The sequence below is a fragment of the Tupaia chinensis genome, unplaced genomic scaffold (genome assembly GCF_000334495.1).
Source record: "Tupaia chinensis unplaced genomic scaffold, TupChi_1.0 Scaffold000287_1, whole genome shotgun sequence".
NCBI lineage: Eukaryota > Metazoa > Chordata > Mammalia > Scandentia > Tupaiidae > Tupaia > Tupaia belangeri.
The window spans coordinates 343,244-354,779 of NW_006159771.1; the positions used below are offsets into that span (position 1 = coordinate 343,244).

The 11,536-nt window shown below is 55.7% G+C and overlaps 1 protein-coding gene across 1 annotated transcript in view; it reads left to right on the forward strand.

Annotated features, from left to right (window-relative positions):
- TXNRD2 (thioredoxin reductase 2) overlaps positions 1 to 11,536 on the forward strand; it is a gene marked incomplete in the record, with an annotated part of 69,241 nt that overhangs the window by 7,929 nt on the left and 49,776 nt on the right. The window contains 4 exon segments of the mRNA XM_027772609.1: positions 1,292 to 1,366; positions 4,887 to 4,965; positions 5,725 to 5,787; positions 9,699 to 9,769. Coding sequence (XP_027628410.1) covers positions 1,292 to 1,366; positions 4,887 to 4,965; positions 5,725 to 5,787; positions 9,699 to 9,769 — 288 coding nt within the window.

Genomic DNA, 11,536 nt, shown 5'->3' on the forward strand with positions numbered 1-11,536 from the left:
AGCCAGTATAGCCATTGCGCCATCTGCTGATCCCCCGATACTGCTTCTTTATCTGTTTTTCTCTGGACTGCAAACAGGATTGCATAAGTTTTGATTAACTTTTTTTTTTTTTTTGAGAGGTTGTTGCTGTAGGGCGCGTGTGCGCTCGCCAGACAGACAGAGAGAGACAGAGAGACAGAAAGCGAGAAATCACCCCCCAGGGGGGATGGCCACGCCACACTCCCTTCTCCTCCATTCTCCTCTCGGGATCTTGGGCACGCAGACACACGTGCCCGGTGTGAGTTTAAGACACCGGGTCCGGGACTCGAACCGCGGTCGACTACGTGGGAGTCCAGTGACATAGCCATTACACTAACTGCTGGTCCCATAAACTTTAACTTTCTATCATAGACTTGTGATATTTTGTGGTAGGGAATGGTATAAAATTATATTTTATATAATTATGACACACCTAAGTTTTCTGTTGCTGCTATTTCTAGGTTAGGTGGTTCTTCTGCAAGTTTTCTCAAGTTGTCACACACCTCCCTCAAATTGTCTAACATAATTATGGGGAAGAATGCACAGAACAGTGTGAACCTAGGCCAGCCCTGTGGCCGTGTGGCTCAGGGAGCTGGGCATGCAGTTCTAATCCCAGACCTGGCGTCTTGAAAAACACTCCAGGTACATGGGCACGTATGCCCCGAATCCTGACAGGACGGAGAAGTGGAGACGGCGCTGGGGCGTGACCAGGCCTCCTCTGGGCGTGCTCTCTCTGGTGAGCACATGCGCCCTCCAGCTAGTTTAAAGAAAATAACTTAGGGGGTCGGTTGGTGGCATGGCATGGTGGTTAAGGGTGCTGGACTCCCACGTGGCCGACTGCTGTTCGAGTCCTGGACCTGGCGGCTTGCTTTCTCGTTTTCTCTCTCTCTCTCTTTTGCTCTCACTCTCACTCTGTCCCTCTCCGATCAAACTAAAATCAATCAATCAATCAATAAAAGTTAAATAAGATCATTCTTTTTTAAAAATATTTTTATTTAATTTTTAAATTTATTTATTCACTTATTTTAATTTGACCATACACACAGAGAAAGAGAGAGAGAGAAAGTGAGAAACCAAGCCACCGGTTTCAGGAGTTGAACCAAGGTCAGCCATGTGGGAGTGTCCAGCGCCTTAACCATCATGCCACCTGCTGGTCCCCTAAATAAGATAATTCTTTAAAGAGCTCGGTTCCAACCCGCGTCGTCCAGGGCCCCCCCAGACACGGTTAGTGTCTAACAGCTAACACGCCCGCTGTGGTTGTGCGTGTCCACAGGAAGAAGATGGCGGAGGCCGTTCAGAACCACGTGAAGTCCTTGAACTGGGGACACCGCGTCCAGCTACAGGACAGGTACTGAGCTCACACCGGGGCTGGCCCTGGGGCAGCGGCCCTCCTGCCTGCCCTCCCCACTCTCTCCTGCACAAGCACTTTCTGATAGGCTGCACACAGCACCCCGTGGTGGGTCTGGGGCTCAGTGGTCTCAGGGGTGGTGAGGGGAGAGGGGTCTCTGCTTGTAGTTGGGGATACGGACCTCTAGGCTGGTACCAAGCGGGACCTGCGGACACGGAGGAGCCATGCAGGGCATGTTGGCCGAAGGCTTGGCCTCCCGGGCTGTGCAGGGAGGGGAGCTGGGCTGGGCAGGCCCTTGGGCAGGACTGTGCAGACATTACAGCTCAAGGTCATCCTGGTGGCAGGCTGCTTCCTCCAGGCAGGCCACCATCCTTCCACCACAGGTAGGGATAGAGCCTGGGAGCCCCAAGTGGCTGGCAGCAAAGAGGGTCCCTAAACACCACCCTGTACCCTCTGCCTTCCGTGCTGCGACTCGTGAAGTGGGGAGATGGGACCCTGAGTGGGAGCGGTGGTGGGTTTGGGAAGAACAGACAGAGAAGTAGAGAAAAACAGGGGTGGGGGAGCCAGGCGTCTCCAGCGGAGAACACTGCGGCACTCAGCCTTCCCAGGGTTATTATTATTATTATTTTAAAGAATTATTTAACTTGATTTATTTTATATTCTTATTTATTTTAATTTGACCAGAGAGAGACAGAGAGAAAGAAAGTGAGAAAGCAAGCCACCAGGTCCGGGACTCAAACTGCGGTCGCCCATGGTGGGAGTCCAGCGCCCTTAACCACCACGCCACCTGCCTGCCCCAGCCAGGGTTATTCTTTTATAGGGCAATGGGGGCGGAGCAGCTGACGGTAAAGCCAGGAGTTTTCTGCAGTCCTACAGCTGTGGGGCGCCTCGGGCTCTAAGGAAGCCCCCTGGCCTCTCTGGCCGACGTACTTTCCTTTACCCTCCGCAGCCGAGCAGCATCGGCCCAGCCAGAGGGTCTGCGAGGCTGTGCTCTGCTGCTCAGTAAAGACCATGTTGTCAGCTCGGATTTGGCCCCGGCCCCTCACTGCGTTCCCAGCCTCACACGGAGAACCCCACACCTCCCGGCTCCCACCTGCACACTGAGTCCCACACCACTCTCCCCTCACCTCCACGCCCGAGCCCCGCACCCCTCACCTCCACACTGCGAGCCCCACACCCCTCACCTCCCACCTCTGCCCCCTACTCCATGGACCCTACATGGCTCCTCCCACCTCCTGGGTCTTACCTCTTGAACCCACTTTGCACCCCCCCCATCACCCACAGTCCCCCTCACCTTCACCCACCCCTCACCCCCACCTCCCAGGTCCTAGTGCAGGTCAGAGGAGCCTGGGGTTCCCTGCTGGGCCAGCGTCCCCGTGAGATCGGTGTACTTGGGACATCCGTCCTGTAGTCCTGCAGCCCAGGGGCCGTCTCCTCCCTCCTCAGGCTGGGGCAGGCCGGGCCCAGAGCAGCCCTTGTCTCAGGCTAGCCCTCTCCTGGGCTGTACCTGTGTATCCAGCAGGCGTGGAGGGGACAGTCAGGCACCCAGGTTGGTGGCCCTCACCTGTACCTGCATGCTCGGCCCTGTGGGTCCTCCTGGGGCTCCCAGCCACCCGCAGTTCTGTGCTTGCCAAGCCCAGGAAGGCGGAGCCAGGCCCTGGCCCACCTGTCTGCTCCGGTTTGATGGGGGCCACACGCTCTCCACTGTCCCGGCTCTGGGCGCTCCCAGGCAGGCTCCATGCAGAACAGCCCCGGTGGTCCAGAGCTGCCGGGCTGCAGCCCGTGTGGACTGGGGTATCTCCACGTCCTTGTTGCCGTGCAGCTGGGCACGTTCCGTGTCTGTGCCATGTGGCCGGTCCCTGGCTGTCAGGACGAGGGACAGAGCTTGCTGCAGGAGCTTCTGCAGCTCAGAGGGGCCGCAGCGGCACGGGCTGGGGCGGAAGCACGCAAGCTCAGGGGAGCGAAGGGCGTCACCCTGCCATGCTGGGTCACACGGGGAGGTCCCGGGTTCTCACCCCACAGCCTCCCCACGTACATGCCAGGCCTACATGCCCGTGATGCAGACAGCCGAGGGCCCTGTTGGGGGCACTTCCCCGCCGTGGAAGAAAGAAATACACTTTTAAGAGAGGGAAGAGAAGGGAGGAGGCGCAACCTTCCCAGCGCCCGCCACTGCGGCCTGACGGCTGTGGTCAGGACGTGTGGGTCGTCTCTGCCCCACACGCCTGGCCCCTTCTCACTGGCCATGTTGTACACATCCTCCTGTCCTCATTGTCCCTCTAACGGCACAGGGTGGCACCTACCTCGGGGGCGCCTCAGCTTCCTGCAGGGATGCGCCCAGGTGACGAGGCCCAGCCGCCTCTCAGAGCACACCAGGGTTGTATGCAGCCTCTCAGGACTGGACCAAGCTGGCTTCTGTCTCTGGCTTGACACCCAGGGTTGCTATGTCCCAGGGAGCCTGGGGATGGTGGGGTAGCCCAGCGGGCTGGGCCACCACCCCGGACCTGGGCAGTGGTGGAACTTGCCTCTCAGTGACCAGAATGGAGCTCCCTTTTTTTTTTTTTTTTTTTTTATTATATTTGGGGCACGTGTGCTTACTGGAGAGACAGAGAGACAGAAATCGAGAACTCACCCCTTAGGGGGATGGCCATGCCATGACCCCTTCTCCTCCATTCTCCTCTCGGGATTCTGGACACACATGCACACGCGCCTGGCATGAGTTTCAAGCCACCGGGTCCAGGACTTGAACTGTGATCAGCCATGTGGGAGTCCAGTGACGTAACCATTATGCTGTCTGCTCCTCCCATTAAAAAAAAATTATTTTATTTATTCATTCCTTTATTTTAATTTAACCATAGGGAGACCGGGGTGGAGGAGGGGAATGAGAAAGCAAGCTACCAGGTCTATGGTTGGCCATGTGGGAGTGTCCAGTGCCATAACCACCACGCCACCTGCTGGTCCCCCTGCTCACATTTTTTTTAAAAAGTTGATGAGCGAGGGAGAGGATGGCCAGCATCTGGATTCTCACCGCGGTCCACAGCAGCCTCGGCAGCCAGAGCCACGCACACGTCACACCCGTCGGTGCAGGGAGGCTCTGGGATGTGAACCCGGGACCTTCAAGCTGGCTTCAGCGTCTGGTGGAGCCCTGCACTACAGCTGTGCTACCATGGCGCCCCCACAGCACTCCCTGGTTTTCTCTTCTATTTCTTCTTTCTACTTTGCCACAGAGGGTGCACGCTCACCAGAGAGAGAGGAAGAGAGGGAGCGTGAGAAATCACCCCCAGCGGATGGTCACGCCATTGTCCCTTCTTCAATCGTCTCTTGGGATTTGGGGCATGCACGCCCGTGTGCCCCATGTGTTTTCTAAGCTGCCAGTTCTGGGGCTCGAACTGCGTACGCTGCCATGTGGGATCCAGCCATCTTAACCTCTGCGCCCCCGCCTGGCATGACGCTCCCTGTTGAATTAATTGATAAGGTATAATTGGCAAAGAAACGAGTTGAACATCTTGTTTTCATGTTGCAGAAAAGTCAAGTACTTGAACGTCAAAGCCAGCTTCGTCAGCGAGCACACAGTTCGTGGTGTCGCGAGAGACGGGAAAGAGGTCAGTGCCCGGCTCGGCCGAGGGGCTCCTTCCGACCATCCCCCAGATCCCCAGGCCGCCGTCCCTGCTCCGCTGGGCCTCGACACTGCCCTCAGTCACAGGGGCTGCTGGAACGGAAAAGACGATGCCTTCCTTTGAGGCTGGTCATCATCTTCCTTTATTTTGGAGAGGTATTTTTTATTTTTTGCTATAGGGCACGAGTGCTCACCAGAAATACAGAGAGAAACAGAGAGACAGAAAGTGAGAAATCACCCCCCAGGAGGGATGGCCACACCGCAATCCCTTCTCCTCCCTTCTCCTCCCGGGATTCTGGGCATGCACGCACACGCGCCCGGCGTGAGTTTAAGCCACCGGGTCCAGGACGCGAACCGTGGTTGACTACATGGGAGTCCAGCGACATAGCCATTACGCTAACTGCTGGTCCCTGAGGCTGGTCATCCCTCTTTAAAATGGTTAAACCGTTCGCACCAGGCCTCCCTGCTGGGCATGGGTGGGTCACCACACCCTCTGAGGGGGATTTCGTGGGGATGGGAGAGGTGAAGTGCTTGCTGCAAGAATGCCCCTGTCCCTCTGGCTGTCCCCTTCCTGTCCAGCAGACCGTTGGTGGAAACCCAGCTCCATGGGACCCCTGAGTTGCTGGCCGAGGTCCTGCACTGCAGGCAGAGGGGGCCCAGCAGCTGCTGCCCGGGGCACCTGCAGGCATGCCAACCCTCCGGACGGCGACCGCGCTTACCCGTGTGAAATTCTGTTTGTTCTCAGACTCTGCTTTCCGCCGACCACATCGTCATTGCTACTGGGGGGCGACCCAGGTACCCCACGCACGTGAGTGTCCCCGAAGCGCAGCCTCCCCCGCCCCTCTGCCCAGCCTGCCCAGCACTGACTTCTTTGTTGGTGTTCGATTTAGAAGCCAGAGGACAGATGCCCTAGGCAGACAGAAGGGGAGAGGCAGAGAGCGCCCCCTAGTGGGGTGTGGCCACATGGCAGTCCCTTCTTTCTGTCTGGGTTTGGACAGACAGACATGTACACCTGGCATCTTTTTCCTTCCTTCTTTCCTTTCCTTTCCTTCCTTCCTTTCTTTCCTTCCTTCCTTCCTTCCTTCCTTCCTTCCTTCCTTCCTTCCTTCCTTCCTTCATTTCTGAAAGGTTTTTGCCATAGGGCGCGTGCACTCGCCAGGCAGACAGAGAGAGAGAGAGATAGAAGTGAAACAGAGAAATCCCCCCCAGGAGGGATGGCCATGCTGCAGTTCCTTCTCCTCCATTCTCCTCTTGGGATCTTGGGCACGCAGTTTTAAGTCACTGGGTCCGGGACTCGAACCACAGTCGACTACATGGGAATCCAGCAACATAGCCATTATACTAACTGCTGGTCTCTCTTTCTTTCTTTTTTAAAGAAAGTGTTTTGCTACAGGGCATGTGTGCTGGCCAGAGAGACAGAGAGAGACAGAAAGCGAGAAATCACCCCCCAGGGGGGATGGCCACACCACAATCCCTTCTCCATTCTCCTCTCGGGATCTTGGGCACGCACGCACATGTGCCCAGTGTGAATTTCAAGCCTCCAGGTCTAGGCCTCGAACCAAAGTCGACTGCATGGGAGTCCAGCAGCATAACCATTGTGCCGTCTGCTGGTCCCACATCCAGCATGTTTTTTAAGCCACTAGGACTCAAACCATGGTCGGCCATGTGGGGTCCAGCTCCCTCAACCACTAGGCTATGGGGCCAGCCCTCTTCAACCTTACAGTGTCGGAACATCCAGGACTAAGCCTCATTCTCCCTCCTACTCCTCCAGGCCTCACTGATTTTCACAATTTAAAATAAAATTCACTACAAGACCAGCAGTTAGCGTCATGGCTATGTCGCTGGACTCTCACGTAGTCAACCGCGGTTCGCATTCTGGACCCGGTGGCTTAAAACTCACGCCAGGCGCGTGTGCGTGCGTGCCCAAGATCCCAAGAGGAGAATGGAGAAGGGATCGCGGCATGGCCATCCCCCTGGGGGGTGACTTCTCACTTTCTGTCTCTGTCTCTCTCTGTCCTTCTGGCAAGTGCACACGCCCTATAGCAAAAACCTCTCAACAAAACAAAACAAAACAAACAAACAAAAAAAAAAAAATTCACTACCATAACATCTACCCTTACATAAGCAGCCATTCAGTGGTTTTTAGCATATCAGAGTTATATAACCATCCGTCACAACTACCTCATTCCAGAACATTCTCATCGCCCACGAAATACTTGTGAGGAGACGTCAGATATTTACGGAAAAGTACAATTAAAGTAGGAGCTTATTTTGGTTCAAAAAAAAGGTCAAATTCTTGGACCAGCTGGTGACATGGTGATTAACACAGCCGGAGCCCATGTGGCCCACTTCACGGTTCAAGTCCCGGACCTAGCAGCTTGAAAAACACGTTGGGTGTGTGTATACGCATGCCCCAAATCCCAAGGGGAGAATGGAGGAGAAGGGATTGCACTGTGACCACCCTCTGGGGAGGCGTTTTCCTCTCTCTCTCTCTCTCTCTTTCTCTCTTTCTCTCTCACTCTCTCTCTCTCTCTCTCTCCAGCAAGTGCATGCACCCTGTAGCAAATTAAAAATAAAGGACCAGCAGATGGTGTAATGGCTATGTCGCTGGACTCTCATGTAGGTGACCATGTCTTGAGCCAAGGACCTGGCAGCTTCAAACTCATGCTGGTTGCGTGTGCGTGCCCAGGATCCTGAGAGGAGAATGGAGGAGAAGGGATTGCGGCATGGCCATCCCCCCTGGGGGGTGATTTCCCGCTTTCTGTCTCTGTCTCTCTCTGTCTCTCTAGGAAGCGCATGCACCCTATAGCAAAAACCTCTCTTTAAAAAAAACCTGGGGACCAGCAGTTAGCGTAACGGCTATGTCGCTGGACTCTCACGTAGTCGACTACAGTTCGTGTCCTGGACCCGGTGGCTTAAGCTCACGCCGGGCGCGTGTGCATGCGTGCCCAAGATCCTGAGAGGAGAATGGAGGAGAGGGGATTGCGGCGTGGCCATACCCCCTGTGGGGTGACTTCTCTCTTTCTGTCTCTCTGTCTCTGTCTGTCTGGTGAGTGCATGTGCCCTATAGCAAAAACCTCTCAAAAAAATTAAATAAATAAGAAATTCGAAGTCCACGCCTATGTTTTCATAATATGTATTTTCCACCCTTTTTTCAAAGACCCCCTCGTATATCCAGAGCTGTGCAGCCGTCCGCCCCCACTGCCCCATCCCAGAACATCCTCATGCCTCCCCCTCCTTTCATATGGAAGGGGTTCAGGGTTGAGGACAGGGTCCAGGACAGCAGGAGGAAAGCCCCTGCCAGCCACGTGGGCACAGACAGGCCACCTCTGTCCCCAAAGAGCCCAATGCACCTGCCTGGCCTTGGAGACTCCCAGGAATGTTCTGGAATTTTTCGAAGCCCCTGTGGGCATCTCATTCCTCAGCTTTTTCTTCTAAACTTCTGGGGTAATCGGTTGTTTGCCTTGGCTGTTATGCATCACCTCAAGCAGCGGTGACATCAAAGCCTCAGCCATGCCCCAGGGAGTGGCCCTTCACTGCCCTCCCCACCATGTTGCTGCAAGCCCTTGGTTAATTTCCGAAGCTCTGAAAAAAGTGGAATCTGATCATTCTTTTATTTATTTATTTTTTCTAAGAGAGATTTTTGCTGTAGGTGCAGGTGCTCACTAGAGAGATTGAAAGAGAGAAAGTGAGAAATCACCCCCCAGGGGGGATGGCCACGCCGCGATCCCTTCTCCTCTATTCTCCTCTAAGGATTAAGAGCATGCATGCACACCCATCTGTCATATCTTTCAAACCACTGGGATTAGGACTAGAACCGTGGTTAGCCATGTGGGATCCAGCTGCCTTAACCACTATGCCACAGGCTGGCCCCATCATCCCCCCAGGCCGGTGGGGCCAGAGCTCCGGGGTCCTGGGGGGCAGCTCAGTGGCAGCCCGCCCTCCCTGTCACCCACCCCAGCTGCGTCCTCCCCGGGTGCCCTGCCAAGGCTTACTTGTTTTAGTCACTTTCATTTCCAGACCTTTCTGTTTTTCTTAAGCAACCCCGAGAAATTCCTGACTTTATTTTTTTTGCCAATTGGAACCGTAAATGTTTGAAATCCGCTTCCTCTTCTCACACGTGTCACTCTCCCGGCCGCTAAGCGGGCGTCCACCTGTGGGGCTCCGCCAGGTGAGCCTTAGTGTTCCTGGGCACAGAATCTGCCGGAAGGCGGCCTGCCCAGCGCCCCGGGAGCCCGCGGCCCCCACCCAGCCCCACCTCAGCCTGTGGTGTAGACACCCTGCTCGTTTCACTCTTCCCCTCCCCTCCAGCCCAGCCAGACACTCAGACACTCAGAGCCCTCCCCGGCCCCTGATCGTGACCTGCCTTCGCCCGTGTCCTCTGTCCGAGTCTGGGTCCCCGCGTCGCTGGGGCTGCTCCCACGTCTGCATGCTGTGTGTCCTCCCTTCCTGGAACCCGACCAGCATGGCGGAGGGCGGGGGGGGGGGGAAAAGCCACACCTGTGTGGGCCCTCCATCTCCATCCATGTGGTCCCTGCAGCTGCCATGCCGCCCCTGGCTCACACCTGAGCCAGATCGAGAGGAGGTTCCGGAAAGGAGAGAGTAAAGCCCACGGGCCAGGGTGGCCTGGCTGGGTCGCGTGTGCATGGGCGCCCTCTGCGGAAGTCCCCGGGACAGGCTCGATGGCACTCCTCACGTCGGCCCTCCTTTTCTTGGCAGGTCGAGGGGGCCCTGGAGCACGGGATCACTAGTGACGACGTGTTCTGGCTGAAGGAGTCCCCGGGGAAGACGTAAGTCCCGCCAGCTGCACCACGGTGCCCTCTGCCCTGGCCAGAGCGAGCTCGGGCTGCAGGGGCACGCGCTGGGGGTCGGTTCCTCGCGTGGGCGTTCTGGGTTCCCTGGGAGGGCAGGGAGGCCGCCGGCTGGGCCCCCTGGGCTATCTTGGAATGTCACCTGAAGTCTGTGTAGGCAAACAGGCTTCCTGGGCACCCCGAGTTACAGCGGGGTCCCCCCAGGCATCTGATTGGCAGGTTGGAATTCCCTGGAATCTAGCAAAGGCTCCGAAGGCCTGGGAACCCCCAGCCCGCTTTTGGAAGTGAGACCACAGCATACCAGTGCCTTCCCGCTCCGAATGCGCTGAGCACATTCCGGCCCCACCAGCAGGACGGGTCCAAGCCCCCCAGGTCCAAGCCCCCCAGGTCCAGGCAGCTCCCCGGTGTCTGTGTGGGAGGGAATGCAGAGGGGACTTCGAGCTTGCAGGAACCAGGGAGGCCACCAGAGGGCAGCAAAGGCTTGGCCGTCAACCTCACTTGGTTGTCTTAAGACTTGCCCCAGAAAATGCTGGTGGAAAACCGTCCCAGAGGGGTGTGTATGTGCGTGCGTGTGCGTGCGTGCGTGTGCGTGTGTGTGTGTGCGTGCTGGTGTGTCTTATGTACCTGTTAGAGCGTGCGTGCCTGTGCGTGTGTTCATGCACATTTGTGAGTGTGCAGGCAGGGCCTGTATCGGGCTCATTGGAGTGTGTGGATGCGTGTGTGTGCGTGAGGGCATGTGCTCACGGTACGTCCCGTGTTCTGCTGGTCATTGCGGTTTCACATCTCGCGAGGCGTCTTTGGAGGCAGGTCCTGCTTTCCCTGACTCTCCACCACGAATAAGCAGCCCGATGGTGCCTCTTTTCATTATTATCAGTGCTACAACGTGGGGCCAGCAGGTGGCGTGGTGGTTAAGGCGTTAGATTCCCACATGGCTGGCCATGGTTCAAGTCCCAGACCCGGCACTTCGCTTTCCCCTCCTTTCTCTCTTTCTCTATCTTGAATTAAATAATAGTAATAAATAAAGTTAAATAAAATAATTCTTAAAAAAAATCCCAAAGGTGGCTTGGCGGTCAAGGCACCGAACTCCCACATGGCCAACCCAGTTCAAGTCCCAGACCTGGCGGCTTGCTTTCTCACTTTCCCTCTCGCTCTCTCTCTGTCTCTCTCTTGTCAATTTAAAATAATAATAATGATGATGATGATAATAAATCAAATTAAATAAAGAATTTTTTAAGTTTTAAATACCGCAATAGAAACCTTTGATATGCACCTGTATGCCCATTTTATATTTTTCCCTTTTTAAAATTGTGATCAAATACACTTCATAAAGCTTACCGTGTGGGCCGTGGCGAAGCGCACGGAGCGGCGAGTAAAATACATCTGTGATGTCGTGTGGTCATCCGCACCGTCTGCCTCTGGAACTCTGCATTTCCCCAAACTGAAACTCCGTCCCCACGGCATGGGAATCTCCCGTTCTCTGCACTGCCCAGCCCTCGGCCATGGCTGTCCCCGCTGTCTCCTTGTGCTCCCCTCGAGGCCCTCGGAGGAGTGGGTGGTACGGTGTCCCCGTCCTGTGTCTGGTCTGCTTCCTTGAGCGTGGTGTCCCTAAGGTTCATTCCCGTCATGGCGTGTGTCACAATTGCCTTCCTCTTATTAAAAAAAAAAAAAAAATTAATTGGGACCAGCAATTGGCGTAATGGCTATGTCACTGGGCTCCCATGTAGTCAACCACAGTTCGAGTCCCGG